Source organism: Alexandromys fortis, unplaced genomic scaffold (genome assembly GCF_014885135.2).
Source record: "Alexandromys fortis isolate MF-2015 unplaced genomic scaffold, M_Fortis_MF-2015_v1.1 scaffold_199, whole genome shotgun sequence".
NCBI classification, from domain to species: domain Eukaryota; kingdom Metazoa; phylum Chordata; class Mammalia; order Rodentia; family Cricetidae; genus Alexandromys; species Alexandromys fortis.
Window position 1 is genome coordinate 2,247,341 of NW_026068074.1, and position 17,311 is coordinate 2,264,651.

The 17,311-nt window shown below is 43.3% G+C and overlaps 1 protein-coding gene across 2 annotated transcripts in view; it reads right to left on the minus strand.

The window, feature by feature from the left end:
* Positions 1–17,311, minus strand: part of Xpo6 (exportin 6) — a 108,460-nt gene that overhangs the window by 34,863 nt on the left and 56,286 nt on the right. For both annotated transcript variants that reach the window (XM_050121563.1, XM_050121562.1), the window contains exons 7-9: positions 16,803–17,256; positions 13,141–13,267; positions 5,506–5,615 (exon numbers count right to left, since the gene is read on the minus strand). In XM_050121563.1, coding sequence (XP_049977520.1) covers positions 5,506–5,615; positions 13,141–13,267; positions 16,803–17,256 — 691 coding nt within the window. The remainder of the gene's footprint in view (positions 1–5,505; positions 5,616–13,140; positions 13,268–16,802; positions 17,257–17,311) is intronic.

Consider the following 17,311-nt stretch of genomic DNA (forward strand, 5'->3'; position numbering starts at 1 on the left):
AAACACAAATAAGCAAAGTGAGGATGTAAATGAGTCAATACACAGAAATAGTTCCAAGTCAGTAACTGCATATGAATGATACAAAATTCCAGATAAACTTTCCATCTATAGTGCAGTCTGGGCATAAATATCTCCATATAGGGGGCTAAGTAGCTACTGAACTCTGACCTCTATCTTGTTAACACTTTTTTAACTATATACAGTGTTGTGCACAACAACAACACTGACTTCCTCATTAAGCAGAACAATCCACATTGTCTTGCGGCCTGACTTAAGGACACTCAAATTCCTGTGCTAGTCTGTAGCCAGCATTTGCCAGTACTCTTGTGACAGAGGCTCCCAGGACATGACACAATAACTGTAGGTTGCTTCACACACTTGTTTCTTCCTCTTCCTGTAAAAACCTAAGTTTCTACACAAGTCTCTGATCCCTGGATGAGCACCAAGAAAAAGGGGAGAACAAGCAGCAAACACTTTCTCAGGGGGCACCAACTGCAAGCCAAGGCCCCATGTGCTGGTTCAGCTGGTTTCCTCCACAGTGTGAAGAAGGCACAACCACACCCAGCACAAAGGTGCAAACGCACCCTGAGATTCGGGCTCTCTATGCTATGATCTAACTGATGAGCAGGACAATCAACTCGACCCACAATTCTGCTAAGCAGGGCATGATGCAGACATTTCTCTTCACACTGGGCCCAAGTCCTGAAGCCCTAACAGCTTTCAGCCAGAAACTTGAACATTCTCACTGGGCAAGGAATATGCAGTTTCCAACATCCTCCAGTTTCCAAGCTCCTAGGACCACAAATAAATCTGAGTACATTTGTGCTTCGAAGTCCATAGCCTGCAATGTCACTTTGTTGTAACAAATGATGCAAAACTCTAAACCCACAAGGGACAGGAAATGAGTGCTGCCTTTGTGACCTAACCACACCTACGTTTCCCATTTGAGACACTAAGAAAACAATTTCTGACTACTTCCTACAGATCAGCCAATTTTGAAGTTCCGGCTTAAGCCACAAATGTGATTCCAAAAGCATGCCCATGTTATCAGATGACAAACATTTGATCACATTTGAATGCTCAGAGTTAAAATAAGTATGGTAATTACCAACACCAATGTTCTTTATCAGCCACTCCTATAAACAGTACGTCTCTGATATACCAGACAGAACAGTGACTTCCAAACCTTCAAACCCTTAATTTAAAAGCGTTTACACCGAACATACTTGTAGAGACGTATAATAAAAGGGATGGCATAAGCCAAAGTTCAATGTTCTTTCTCTGTACACCCCAGTGCACTATCTTGGTGCTCTTCTTTCCAGTCCACTCCCTCAACCGCTAGAGTGTTAAGCAAGAAAAACAGATCCTAGGGAGGGGGTAGTTACTGTCAGACCAGTTTTGAGGATTTCGTCTTTTTTGCTTTGTGTGTGTACATATACATATTTAAAAAATAAATCATGAGGCTGTGAAGAAGGCTCAGAAGTTAAGAATGGTTCTGTTCTTCCAGAAGAATTGAGTTTGCTTTCTAAGACCTAAGGCAGTAGTTTAAAACTCCTTGTAACTCCAGTTCTGGGGGATCTGATACCCTTTTCTAGCTTCTATGGGCACCTACACACACATGAAATTCTCTCTCTTTCTCTCTCTCCCTCCCTCCCTCCCTCCCTCTCTCACACACATACACAATACAAAATAAATGTCAAAAACTATAGGTTAAGAGGGTAGTGAAGAAATGGATCAGCTGGTAAGAGCACTCCCAGCACACATATCGAGAGGCTCACAACTGCATGTAACTCTAGTTCCAGGGAACCGAACATCTTCTGGCTTCCACGGGCACCCTCTACTCCATCCATACACGCACGTATATTAAACACACACATAAATAAAGGTTTCATTTAGGAAAAATAAAACTATCAATGAGAAAATTTCCTACCATTTAAAGGAGCCAGCAAAATTTCTAAGCATTGTGCTAGCAGATGGCAGTCTGCCATACAGGAAGGTGGGTAAAAGGCATCTTTAGCTGTCTATGGTCATCACAAGGGTCAAGTGGCAGCAGCATTTTATATTATTTCTTTTCATCATCATCACTGTGATCATTAGGATATTTAATATATATCTCACCATTGTGTCTATGTTTCAGATCCATGACTTCCAAAATCCTAACCTTCCTGCAAGACTTCCACTGTGCAGGAAGAAATGTGACAGTCTAGCACCCAACCAAAAGGGATCCTTGAAGCAGACAAGGCATTTAAACTCCCTATAGCACCATCCCATCTACTGGTTTGTAGCCTATACTTCCAGTGCTAGCAATCTCCTCAGCAGCGTCACAACCTTCACACCTCCTGTCTACTGGGCTTTAAAGAGCATTTTCATACTGATCACTTTTCCAGGGCATTCTCAACTAAACTGCAAGATATAAAAGACTACCTATCACTAAACATAGGAGAGTGGGGTACAACCCCAGAACCGAAGGGCTTGCCTCTTTGGCATATAAGAAAGACATTCTGATAAAATGGCTTTTCTTTGAAGAATCTCATTCAAAAACAACTGTCAGTCAGTAACCTCACCAGACCTTAGGTTTCTGCTGCATGAACACACCCTGCACCCATAACCTCAATCAAGCTGACACTAAAGCAGCTCAGAAGCTATTCTGCCATCAAAAGATGTTTGTAAACAAAAGAACAAATGTTTAAACTTCGAGTGTCAGTATTCTGTAAAATTTAAAAATCCACAAGACCTTAGCAATGAGAAGAGTTCTAGAGATCTAGCACAGTTCTCTACCCAGAAGAGAGGACCCACCTCCATCCATTTGGCCCTAACTCTGGGAAATGGTGTTCATGGCCCCCACCACTATTATGAAGTGTCCTCCAATGACTAAGACATGGAAGATATACTATTTAGGGGTGGGGTCTTGTGGCGGGGAGGCGACATGACCTGGAAGGGTACAGCTTGTCCCTGACCTTTTCTTCCTTCTACCAGTTCTTGGCCTACCCCTTCCCTGGCCACTATAATGTGATCAGCCTTGCTCCACCCATACTTCCCACAACTATGCTCTGCCTCACCACGGCCCAGAAACAAGAGAACCAACCACGTGACCATGGATGGAAACCTCTGAGTCATGAGCCAAGAGAACCCTTTCCCCCTTGAAGCACTTTTAATCGGGTGTCGTACTGCAGTGACAGCGAACCAGCACAACCACACTAGCTCCACTTACTAACCATTTAATGGCTCAACAACTGTCACCACCCATAAAGAAACAAAAGCTTCCAGAGTGAATTTCCCTAAACACAACCAAGTGTAACTACAGATGAGTTTTCAGAGCCAGGGCTGCTCCAGAGGTTGTGTCCTGGTGACCACAGAGACTGCTTTCATCGGTACGGTGCTGACACGGAAGCTAAAGCCAAACCAGACACCACCTGCAGCCTCTCCCCTGAGTAAGCATACTAGCACCCAGAGCTGGACCCCATCCGTACGTGCCTGTCATGAACTCGTATATATATATATATTTTATGGTGGCACAGTGATCTACTGTCACAATGGAAAACAAAGGAAGCTGCCATCTTTGGACCTACCTATTCCATGTGGAGTAGAACACAGCTCCATAGGAAAATATATAAAATATAATGGATTCTAATGCTAAGAAAAGCTGCCATTTGACCTTTTCTGTGTGTGGATCCTGTCACTGTTTGCTCACATGATGAATTCACAAGTTTCTCTTTTCCTCTCTCTGGCCCACAGCAAAAGCATTATACTAGACAAGAAAAATGTCTGTAAAGCAAGAAAAACATTCTCCATTTTCTGTATTTAAAAACTATAATTAAGAGTTGGTTGTAGTAAAGCAAACCTTTAATCTCAGCACTCAGGAAGCAGAGGAAGGCAGATCTTTGTGAGATCAGGGCCAGCCTAATCTACACAGTGAGTTCCAGGACAGCCAGGGCTACATGGTGAGACCCTGTCTAAAAGCAAGAAATAAGTTAAAAACCGTAATAAAAGTTGGGCATAGTGGCACATGTCATAACTCCCAGGACTGGGAGCAGAAACAGGCAGATCTCTATGAGTTAAGGCCAACCAGAGATATATAGTGAGACCCTGTCTCAAAAAGCCAAAACAGTAGTAGTAGTAGTCACCTAAGAAACAAACCTTTGTGCATGACTGTAAATGAATTTCTCAACTGGGCTAGAGGTTAGAAGGCCCACTCTAACTGCCAGGGACAGAGTGCCAGGCTGAATAAAGAGGAAGAGCTGAACACTAGCATCCACTCCTCTCTCCCTCCCTCCCTCCTGCCTCTGGATACAAAGTGACTAGTGCCCTGACATGCAGGCACACACATGCACACTCCCTCAACACATACTGAATCAGAATTAACCTTTAGTCTTTGTTACTGTTGTATCACTGTGAGGAAACACAATGACCAAGGCAACTTTTAAAAGAAAGCATTTAATTGCAGCTTATAAATTCATGACCATCATGGTAAGAAACAGCCAGCAGGCAGACAGGCACAGTGCTGGAGCAGAGTCTGAGAGCTCACATGATCACTGGGCCTGGCATGGGCTTCTGAAGCCCCAAAGCTCACTACCAGTGACACACCTTCTCTAACATGGCCACACCTCCTCCAACAAGGCCCTATCCCCTAGTCCTTGCTAAACAGTTCACCATTTGGGAACCAAACATACAAATATATGAGCCCATCAAACCAGCACATCTTTCTTTCAATAGCTGCTCCTGTAGGCATTCTGTCCTGACAAGGAAAATGTTGTTGATTTGCATTTATCTCTGAAGTAGGGGGTTTCTAACTTGTGCCTTCTGCCTCAGCCTCCTTAGTGTTAGGACTACCAGTGTGCTCTGTCATGGTCAGCTCTTTTCCTAGTTATTTGTTTCATGACAACTACTTACCAATTTAGAAAACTTTGACACACCAGGCAGTGGTGGCACACACCTTTAACCCCAGCACTTGAGAGGCAGAGTTTGAGGCCAGGCTGGTCTAACAGAGTTCCGGGATAGCTAGAGCTGTTACACAAAGAAACCTATCTGAGCGAGACAGAGAGCGAGAGAGCGAGAGCGAGAGCGAGAGCGAGAGAGAGAGAGAGAGAGAGAGAGAGAGAGAGAGAGATTGATTTTGATACATCTCTAGTTTAAGGATATAATGAACCCTGAGCTCCTTCCATGTAACTCATCAGCTGTGAGGTCAGCCCTGAATCTTCTATATTCCAAGCACTCTACACTTCCAGTGGGTTGTTTTAAAGTAAATCCCAGGTGTAATATCACTTCATGTAATAAATACTTGTGTCTCTAAAACTAGGGTCTTAAAAAACAACCACAAGAGCATATACCTAAAAAATTCTGAATGAATGTTACTTTTTTAAAAAGAAAATGCTCAGACAGCATTCCTGCCTGGGCAGCTTCCTTGCCTCATTCTACTGAGGAGGCCCAGCAGCATGGTAGCCCCTCAGGGCACAAGAGGAACTGGCAATAGTGACTACCTCTGTTTATTAGGGTTTTGAAGTTTACCTGTTGAGAACTGCTTCCTTGTCTCCCAGACGACTTTTAATTTTACTTGTCAGATAGTCCAAAAACAGTGTCCAGATATCCAAACAAGAGAAGTAACCTTCATGAGTAGGCTATGATACAAAAGAAATCCAGACAATGAAATTACTTAATGCAACTGTTGTGCTTAGAAACACATACACCAGAATGGCAACACCAAAGGCCTACAGTCTGTTCTTCAAAACCTCCACTAAGGACTTTGAGTCAGTCTTCACCAGAGAACCCTATTAAATCTAACCAAACAAGGGCACTGTGGGACACTCTGTGAGGACACTGCGCAGAGCTTGCAGAATGTGCCAAGGAACCTGTCTGAGCCCTGTGCAGAGAGGCTCCCACAAACTGCCTACTCTGCATCAACTTTTGAGATGCAGGAAACTTGTGCTCTACAGGAAACATTCACAGTCACTTACAGGAGCAGGACCACACCTGTCTTTTCTACTACAAATTCAAAAAGCAAATAGAAGTCAGAGTGCTTCAAAGGCAACAGTCCACACATCTGACTATAAGGAAATTAACAATGGTCAGTCTTTCTACATAGAAGACCGAAAAGGAGCTGTTTAGTATCATTCCAGTCTATTTATGACAGTTGCAAACAGGCCAATAGCTACCTCAAACCAGGAGCAAACAAAAACAACAAGAGGAGGAAAGAATGTCTTTGTTGGGCCCTGGTACCACCTGGCCAGTCGACCTTGGCAAATTTCTTAAAAACCTTGAGATTCTATTAGTGCAAAATCTGGGCACCATGGTTCTTTTTCTTTCCTTCAGTTCTGCTACTTGACCATCTCACTATGCCCCATATTTGTGGGAAGGAGGTTTGGTAGTACAGGCCTATAATCCCAGCTGATCTGAAGGCTATGGAAGCAGGATCTCTCTCAAGTCCAAACCTTACTGGACCAAAGAGTAAGCTCGAGGTCAGCCAGAGCAACTTAACCAGACCCTGTCCCAAAATGGGAAAATGAAAACAGGATTTGGACTGGGGTGGAGGTTAGTTGGCAAAATATTTTCCTTCCATATATAAGCCCCTGGATTTGATTCCTAGCACACCCTAAATCAGGCACGATAACACATTCCTATAATTCTAGGGCTCTAGAGGTAGAAGAAGACCAAGAAGGGCCTCAAGGTCATTCTCCAACACAGGGCAAGTTGAAGGACAGCCTGAGATTATGAAAGAAAGAAAACACACCACAAAACCAAAGAAAAAGAAAGGGTTAGGGATGTCATTCATGGCTGTTCCTAGTATGTGTGAGGCCCTAGGTTCTATCCTTGAAACCCAAAAAAGAACAGGGCTGGAGATGGCTCAAAGTGATGGCTGTGCAGGCCTGATCACCTGAGTTCTCAGAAGGAGAGCCAATTCTCAAAAGTTATTCTATCTTCACATGCATGCTGTGCCATGAGTGCACGCAATCACATAAACACACACATCATATACACACATACAACAAATAAATACATAAATTTTTAATTTTTTAAAGGAAAGAATGCATTAGCTTTTCTATCAGATTTAGTTAATTTTTGTCAACTTCACACATACTAGGAAAAGAGAAACTCAGCCACGGAATTGCCTCCAACAGAGTGGGTTTGTGAGTACATCTTGTGGGGCATTTCCTTAAAGACTGATGTAGAAGAGTCCAGGTCACAACGGGCAGTGCCACCTCCAATAAGCAGCCTTCCTCCATGGTTCCTGCTTCTGGTCCTGCGGAGTTTCTGCCCCTTCCGCCAGTGATGGACTGTGATTGGAATACACAAGCCAATAAACCCTCTCCCCAAGCTGCTTTTGGTCATGTGTTTATCAAAGCAACAGAAAGCTAACTAGGAGAAGTTTCCTTCTATTTCTGATTCACAAGGAAATCCAAAATTTTAAATAACATTTTTTTCAAGGAACAAATAATGAATAAATAAATAAAGAAGGACACATGGGGGAGGTAACCAAACTGAAATCTCAGGCAGGAAAATTATAATTAAAAATCCACTAGAATGCAGAAAAAGTTTGCTCCTTCTTGAACTCCCAGCATTTGAGTCTGAGGCAAGAGAGTTCCAAGTCAGTAGGAACTCAAAGTGAGATCTTGTCTTTAAAAAAAAAAAAAGTAACCTATAAAAAAATTAGCCACAGGGGTATAGCTCAGCAGAGCATGTGTCCAACCTATTTATGATTCTGGGTTCCAGCACCAGGACCACAAAGAAACAAGATGATAAAAACCATGCAGATTCCATCCACCTCACAACCCAAAGAAAGCTAAAGGGATACCCGTTAAGACCTTAACACCACCCAGGATAGTCGATCCATAAAACCATCCCAGAGAACCACCAGGTAAACCAACTATCAAACCACAGGAAGTAACAGAGAGATGGTAGATCGGCCACTGAGGCTGCCCATACACCTGCAGTCTTGTTACAGCGTTGGTTTGCTGAGCTTCCCTCAGTAAATCACCTCACTGTCTTTTGTAATTTGAGAATAACCACTGGTCCCCTCAAAAGAACATGACTGATCAGACGTACATGGAAAGTATTTTTAAAAGCTACTACAAACAAAAACAAACAAGCCAAACTTACGGCATTGCATTGCACCAATTTACATATTACACTCATGAACGTGTAGATACACGGCTACAGCTAGAAACAAGCGCATGTGCTACCTTTGCACCGTTGGAAGCACCATCCATCACTCCTGCATCTGATAACCCCACTCTAAGAGGCCTGTGCACTTGGCCTTTGACATCAGCCATGGAAACAAAGAGGATAGACAGGCTGACCTGACTTTTGGAATCACTCAATTTTTTACAACCCTCCCTAATCCATTTATTAAAAGTAACTGTATACAGACTTAATTTTCTTATCCTAAGGCTAACTAATCACTCACAATCCTGCCAGGGTTCTGTAACTGAGATACCAAGTCATGCCTTCCACATGGTGTAGAGTGGTGATTCCTCATTTGCATTGATCTTTATAGCAGCCTTAGAAAGTGAACACTTGTGTTCTCCTATTTTACAGTTTAGAAACCCAAGGCTCAAAAGGGAAGCTGCCTGCCCAAGATAACAGGACAACCAAGAGGCAGAATGAGAACTTCAGCTCCCAGTCCAGAGCCCTTTTCCTGCATTGTGCTGTCCCAGACAGGGCTGTAGGGGAAGGGGTAAAAGGAAGCAAGGCCATGAGGGACCTGGTGAAAACACTGTGAAACAAGGGGCTGGAAGATAGGGACCTCAGGCTCACAGAGTTACCCAAGAAGTACAGCAGCCAAGGAGAGTCACAGTGGAGGCAAGTGTCTCAGCAGAGTCCAGATTAAAGAATGCAGGAAGGGAGTAGAAAAGGAAAAATCGCTGAAGAAAGGGGAAAAATAAAACAAAACAAAACTGTTCCTCTCAAAATGTTGTATAGTAACAAAATGACCATGAATCTGGGAAAAGACAAAGCTACTGAGTATACGCCAATATACAGTCTAAGCAAGAAACCTTTCCCACTTCACAATAGGAGCCTATGACGAAGCAAGAACACACCATTAGTGGGCACAAAACTGCAAACCCTGAGAATGCCTTCATTTTGTTTTCTTAATCCCACAAGCTATACTCTACCTCATCTTGACTACACTGAGTGTATGGTGCCCCTTTGCTCCTGACATAACATGATGCCATTTTGGAGTAGAGATTAACTTGGCCTGTGCCATAGTTAGGTTTCTAGTGCTGTAGTAAACACCATGACCAAAGCAACTTGGAGAGGAAAACGGTTATTTCAGCTTACAGTTATTAGTTCCCTCCATCATGAAGGGAAGCAGAGGCCATGGAAAAAAGTTACTTACTTGCTTGCTCAGTTCATTTTCTTATACACCCAGGACCACCTATCCACAACAGGCTGGGTCCTACCATATCAATCACCAATCAAGGAAACACCCCACAGGCTTGCCTACTACAGACTGAACTTAAGATTGTGTGTGTCAAGTTGACAAAAACTGGCCAGCACAGCCTAGTAGCTGAGTCAGTTAGCTTCAGTAGTCAAGCTGACACAAACCTAGTCACCTGGGAAAAGAAGACCCTCAAATGAATATCTGTCCAGATCAGACTGGTCTATGGCTATGTCTTCAAGGCTCTTTTCTAAATTACTGATTGATGTAGAAAACCAATCTCACTGCGAGCAATGCCATTCCTAGGCTGGTGAGACTGGGCTGTATAGAAAGATCAAGCCAATGGCAGTACTTCTCTGTACTTTCTGCTTCAGGCTCCTGTCTTGAGTTCTAGGCCTGCCCTCCTTCAATAAGACTATATATAACCTAGTTCCCCATGTCTCCTTTCCTCTCCATGCTGTAGTCATGGTGTTTATCACAGCAGCAGCTCTCCTACAGTGGGCTCAGCTTACATCTAGAAGAAAGGTTCTCATATGGGAGGCCTGGAGAAAGCAAGCTGGAGTGAGAACCATCTCCAGGTAAAGGGAGGGAAGGAGGCTTGTTTGCTTCTTGACCGCATCTGACTCTTTTCCCAATTGTAAATGACATATAAATATAGGAAACTATCACCTTCAGGTCAGTGGCAAACACACACACACGCCTACTAAAATACACCCTGGGGATGGCCCTGCATTATCCCCATTGTAGTCCATCTTCTGAGGTGAGGAAACCTTAACAAAAATGGGTTGTGCCAGGGCACATACTGAACAGAAATACCCACAGCTCACAAAGAGAACTAGGTCCAAGCGAGTTTAAGACATTCTTGTTCCTTTTCCCTAGAAGTCATGTTCTATACTGGCTCTTTATTCCTTCTTTCCCACTACAAAACTGCCTTTCTCCTCCATCCTCACCTTCTACAATCTCTTCATTAGCTCTTCTCCCCATCCCAACAGGTCTGATGTATTCAGCATGTTTTCTTCCTGTTCTGCTTGCACTGGCCCCTTCACCCTGACAATGCTTCAGCTTGGCTCCTCCTATGACCTCGCTCCACTGTCTGCTCCCAGAAATGAGCACCTCACTGCTACCTCCAGGTATTTCAATTTTTACACACCCTGATCCTCTCTGAGAAAGGCTTTTTTCAGATCAAACATTTGCTTTTCATATGCATACAGCACTCCAGCCTAGACCCCTGAATCTTTTAGCCCCGATAAACTGGAAAGGTAATTTTTTTTCCTGCTAATTTTTTTTTTAAAGTCAACTTTTCATATTAGATGCCTTCACTCACCCAGCAGTGCCATCTCAGGGATATACTAACAGAAAGAACTACCCAATTACACCAAAAAGTATGTTCAAGAATATGCCAGGTGGGCTGGTTACATAACTATAAACACAGTCCCAGAGAGGCAGGAGGATTACCACAAATTCAAGGCCACTCTGAGCGTAGAAAATCTTATCTTGAAAGAAAGAGAGGGAGGGAAGAAAGAAAGAAAAATGGGGATGGGATGGTGGTACACAACTGCAAAGGCAGCACTTGGAAGGTGAGGCCAGGAAGATCAAGAGCTCAAGGTCATCCTTAGCTCCACAGCAAGTTCAAGGCCAGCCAAGGCTAAGTGAGTCCCTACTAACAAAACAAAAAAACACAAAACAAAACAGGAAAGGCTATTTGATCCATGATTCATGGCTCCCCGAAACCAGAAAGAGTCAAATCAGCAGAATAGTTTTCATTTACTAGAATACAATATATAGGAACAAACCACTGCACACAACAGACATACCTCAAGCACAATGTCAAGCAAAAAAAGCCAGACCAAATAAATACACATTACATGCTTTCCTTTAGAGAAACTCTAGAACAAGGCAAAATTAGCCTGTGGTGCTAAGACCAAGCCTGGGGTTACTCTAGGGAGAATGGAGGGAGGGGCAGAGAAAAAACCGGGTGGGGATTTCTGGTGTGCTAGTACATACTATTTTTTAACCTGGGTGGAAGCTTGAACAGCTGTGTCCCTTTGGGAAAAAGTCATCAAACCGTACTTGTATGGCTGATGTGCTCTTTTGTATTGTATGTATGCTGTGGCGTTTGAATGAGAATGGCCCCTATAGGCCATATTTGAATATTTGTTTCCTACTTGGTGGGCTGTTCAGGAAGGATTAGGAGATGTGGCCTTGTTGGAGAAGGTACGTCACTGAGGATGGGTTTCAAGGTTTTAAAAACCCACGTCAGGCCCACTCCTGCTCTCTCTGCCTACAACCTGTGAATCACATACGAGCTCTCAGCTACTTCTCCAGCACCATGCCTACCTGGCTGCCACCATGTCACGGATTACCCTTTAGAAACTGTAAGCAAGTCACCAATTAAACGCTTTCTTTGAAAATTATCTTGGTCATGATGTCTTCTCACAGCAATAGAACAGTAGCTAAGACAAACAACATACTTGAATGAAAAGCCTATTGAAAAACACACTACAGGCAAAAGAAGAGCTTATCAGTATTAAAGGCAGACTGTAGTGATGGACACACACACACTCAATTCACTGAACTCTTCAATTACAGTGAGGGGATTCCATGGCATATAAAACTACACCTTAACACAGTCTTTTAGAACCCTGTGTGTATGTTTACACAGTAGTGGGCAACTGGGATACAAATTTAGTAAAGACAGTTGATGTGGGAGTGATTTCTTATTAATAAAGAAACTGCCTAAGCCCCTTGATAGGCCAACCCTTAGGTGGGTGGAGTAAACAGAACAGGATGCTGGGAGAAAGAAGCTGAGTCAGGGAGTCGCCATGATTCTCCCACTCCAGACAGACACAGGTTAAGATCTTCTCTGGTAAGCCACCTCATGGGCTACACAGATTATTAGAAATGGGTTAGATTAATATGTAAGAGCTAACCAGTAAGAGGCTACAGATAATGGGCCAGGCAGTGTTTAAAAGAATACAGTTTCCGTGTAATTATTTCGGGCATAAGCTAGCCATGCGGGCGGCCGGGTGCTGGGGATGCAGCCTCGCCGCTCCTATCTCTACAGACAGTCCTCAGGAGGCTGAAGCAGGAGAATTACCACAAATACAAGGCCATTCTGGGCTATGTAGAAGGTTATGTATCTAGCTCCTAAATTCCAAAACGAACTCAAAGAACCTCTGTTACATGGTGACAAAATTGGATATCACCCAAACTTAACTAGTGATTGCTTTGTATGTAGACTTCTGGAGAGCTTTAGGAGCAGATATGCAACAGAGAGAAATAGTAGTTAATGTATCTTGGAGTACACGCACACATGCATGCACCCCACAACCACAACAGTTAATGGGGGGAATGAGAGTCCAGAATTTTAAAGAGACAAAAAAGGGTGCATAGAAGGGTTTGGAGGAAGGGGAAAATGATGTAATTATATTATAATCTCAAAAGAAAGAAAGAAAATAAATCTTTTATAAGCCTCTAACTTTAGACTTTTCCTCAAACCTACTTGTCTAACACAACTGTGGTAAAGACAGGACTGTATAACCCAATACTGGCTCCACACACAGAACTGTATGTCCCTGAAAACCTTGCTATCTGTGCCTCAGTCTCTTTATCTATAAAATAGAGATCATATGCAAACACAGCAAGAGCAACAACACTGGGTTCTTAGAAAGACTGAATTCCTTGATCTTCCTATAGTAAAGACTACTGTAAATGCTTGGGGTGGGGGATTTCTTTCTTATGAAAGAAGGCCAGTTTGGGTGCTTTACCTGATGAAACGTGTACTTGAACAGAAGCGTCAGGAACTCCACCACAGGGAACTGGGAGTAGGATTCAATTCTTCTTAGATGAACACTCACAAAGAGCCGCAGAAAGTCAGTAAACTTTTCAATGTAGCTACATGAGACAAGGAGACAAAAGGTAACATAAGAAATATAGCCACTTTCTCAGAAAAAAATTAAATTCAATCAAACACTTTCTCAGTTCAGAACTATACAAACACACATTTCCAGTTAAAAACACAAAGGCCTGCAACAATTACCTACGAGACAGGCAACCCTTCATTCCATTATCACCTGAAACACAGCAGAGAAGCAGCTTTAATCCTCAGACACTATCTGCCCTACTTGTTACAAACTCAAGTTCACCTCTGTTCTAACTCATTAGTGTTAGGACCCAATTAAAGGAAAGGAGTTGCTGCTAAAAGGTGCTGGGAAGATGACAGTGTCTACAAACCTGGCAAATTTAGAAAGCCAGGTCTTGGCTGGGGCCAACATTAAATTGAAATATACAAGTGAGAGACGGAAGACGAAGTCTATCTAGAGGGGACAGCATCTAGGACAGTCAATCCAATTTCTGTCCTCCTCCCTGACACTCAGAACTAATGAAGAACTGCACGTTTACTCCATTCTAAAATCGACTTCCAAATATAAGGAAGACTAAGATCTAGACAAGCCTCCACAGATGAGGTAAAGTGACCCACCAAGGTCACTCAGCCACCCCCCAGCAGAGGGCACCATCACTCAATGGTAATACAGTGCCCTTTCTGTGCACTGTGCAGGAGTTCCTCAATTGACCCATAATCCCCAAGTCACTGCACAATAGAGTGAGTCAGTTACAAGGGGAAGAAGTTTCTGTTATTAAACACAGTATATTATCATGTTTACATTTCAGAAACTGGCATTTTAAACCCCTCAATACCAAAAAGAGAACAGAAATCAAGATGGTCTTGCCTTATAAATCTCATTTCAGAGACCAACAAAAATAGCTAGACATACTAGGCTTTGGCCGAATATTAAGTAACGTCTAAAAGCAATCCTGAAATCATTGACTGAAAAAGCAGAGACACATAAAATAATAAAAGGAAAACGGCAAGCATCCTTCAAAAGAACCACTGGCCCAGAACTTCAGCGTTTCCTGCTGTTCCTGAGTCCTGCGCTCACAGTGAAGCCAGCGCCTGCCTGGCCTCTAGAAGGCTAGCTCAAACAGTAAAACATTAAAATCAACTGACTGGGTTTTGTTTCTGTTTTCTTGAGACAGGGTCCTGCTATACAGCTCTAGGTGTCCTGGAACTTACTATGTAGACCAGGATGGCTTCAACCTTTCAGTGACCCTCTTGCCTGACTCTCCTTCCTGTTCCTCCCCTGTGCTGGGGTTACAAATGTGAGCCGCAGTCCCAGGATTAAAACTGGTTGTTCTGAGAAAGCAAAGTACAAAGCACTTTCTCTCTGCCATCTCCAGGGACTCCTTGAGGACACCAAGTCCTCATTTCTTACTCAGCATATGTACTGCTTGCTCCGTGGTTTTACATGGATGTTCAGAGACAGCAGCCAGCCAGCTTACTGATCTTAAGGAGGATATACTTGTTACCCATAAAAGTACCCAGCAATCTCAAATTTATTTTAATCTTCAACCCAAACTGAAAAATGCAAGCTAATTATGGGGACTCATGCTGTTAATCCTAGAAACATAGTAAAACTAGGGAAGGAAGAATGCCACAAGTTCAAGGCCAGGCTGAACTACACAACAAATTCCAGGCCAATCAGAGTACAGAGACCTTGTCCAAAAAGAAATGGGGGGGGAGGGGGAGTGGAGAGGGAGATACCATCCAAACAAGAACAAGGCTTATTGCACAGCTGACACTAGAGATGTGCCTACACCTCATTTGTCTGCCCCACCCACCCACTTTCCTGGTACAGATGCTAACAAACAGTAAAAAGTTAGAAAAGGGCGTGAAGGAAGAGAAGCCAAGGACCTGGTTAAGCAGCTCCTAAACAACTAACACAAGCTAATTGGTTTATAATTAGTCAGGGATCAAGAGCTAAGAATCAAGCACACACTGTTTCTGTCACCTTTCTGCTTCCAGGCACCTCTCAGCTTTCACTTCGGATCCAGGATAAGTCAAAACAACATAGTTGATACAAGCAGCTATATACATTTTTATTAACATATGAAGACAAGATGGCCTTTATCAATGCTAGAAAGGATATGAAATTGTGTGAATTGTGAGGCATTTAAATTCATATAGGAAGGTATTACTAAATAATGAGGGTAGAGAGATGGCTCAGGAAAAGGCACTTACTGCCAAACCTGAAGATACAAGCTTGATCCTAGGGACTCAGATGGTAAAAAAGAAAGCCAATTCCAGCAATTCTGACCTCTACATACCACATGGCATGTGCCCCCCCCCCAACCACAAAATAAATAAATGTAACAATTTTTTTTTAATTAAGAAAAGATCCTATTGGATTATTAGTACTTTTGTGATTATAAAAGGCAAATGTCACAAAGCTTATTTATAATGAACCAAACCAAACTAACCTTCACTCAATTTTTAACCAGAAAAACTTAAAGCTCCCCACTTTAAAAGGGCAGTAGAACTATCCTGACTTGGGGCAGCTGACTTTATAGCCTACCACACTTTGTCTAAACAAAGCAAAGAGCTAAGCTCTGTTATCACTAACAGTCAGGTTGAAAACCCACTAAAATGTTAACAGCCTCTGCACCAGCAAGCCTAAACTAGTTACTAATATAATTCGCTACATTTGAAACTTCAACAGCCCCAATGATTGTTAGAACTGAAAGCTGCCAGTTGCCCTTCACCTTTACATAGTAGTTGTAGCACCATGTTTGGCAAAGAAGATAAATGCTGGGCTTAGGCTGTGGACAGTGGCAGGATGACTTGCCTGGCAGGCATAAGGTCCCGGGCCCCACCCTAGCACCACTGGGGGAGAAGGGAAGAGGCAGAAAGCCCTAAGATAAACAGATAATGTCACCTGAAAAGGTAATAACTTGACTCAACCTACTTCACTGATGTCACTTTTTGCACTCAGGAAAAATGGGCCTGAGGAATTTTAGGCCAAGAGGACAGTAGCCAAGGAATTCAAGTATGCCCCACTGAACCATACCTACCCGAACATGTCTCCTATCTTGGACCAACAGCTATCATTTATGTGATAGCTCATAATACTAACAGCATTCCTATACTCTGCAAGATGTCCACTCTGGAAAAGTCCAATAGTGAAAACCAACAAGCAATACCAAGTGAGAAGGGTGATGTAACCCTGTACCTCTGCAGACCGCTTCTGTTCTCGACTATGAAGGAGCCGCACTCTCCCTTCCTGCATACATGAGACCTGCAGGCAGACAGTGAGGAAGAGGGACAGAGTATGGACAGGAGGACAGGAGGTGGATGGATGGGGAAAAGAGACAACAGGCCTACACAATACACCAACACTTTTCACACTCAATTCATTTCCCTTAACCACCCAAGCCCTTCTAATTCAGCCTGAACATTCTGGAACACCTACCTTTCTATATTTATCAGTAGCCCCATATTCTGAAACCAAAGGGGGTTACAGACACCACATGACATGGTGTGCCAAGCAGCCAGGCCCTTTCTCGGGGCACGACTCCCGCCTGTTCTCATTACCTCTCATCGAGCTCCTCTAGCCTGCTCTTCACCGTGTGGGCATTGTTATCCTTGGTGATTTTTTGCAGGAGGTAGAAGGTTTGCTGGAACATTCGTAATAAGTATTCCTCAAATTCCATAGGCACACAGTTCTTGGACATGAGTTCATTGATGCAGGACATGGCCAAGACCCCAAGTCGGCCACGCTCCTGACCCAAAACACAGTTCTGGCTGCTGCCATTCACTGATGCCATCTTTTTGGCCCGGGTATCACAGCCAAATCGAGCAAAGTGGAAGATAGTGGTGAGGAGGGATGGGGTGATGCTGGCAGACAGAGGAATCCAACTGAAGAGGTGGGCCAGACACTCCAAGGCCAGGGAACAGATATACTCACTCTCCACATCCAGCACGGGGATGGGCGGGGGCAGCAGTTTGGCTGAACTAGGACTTTGCAACAGGTTACTCAGTAAATCACCTGGAAATTCAAAACATGCTTTTACAACACCCAGTACCAAACCTCTTGGAAACAC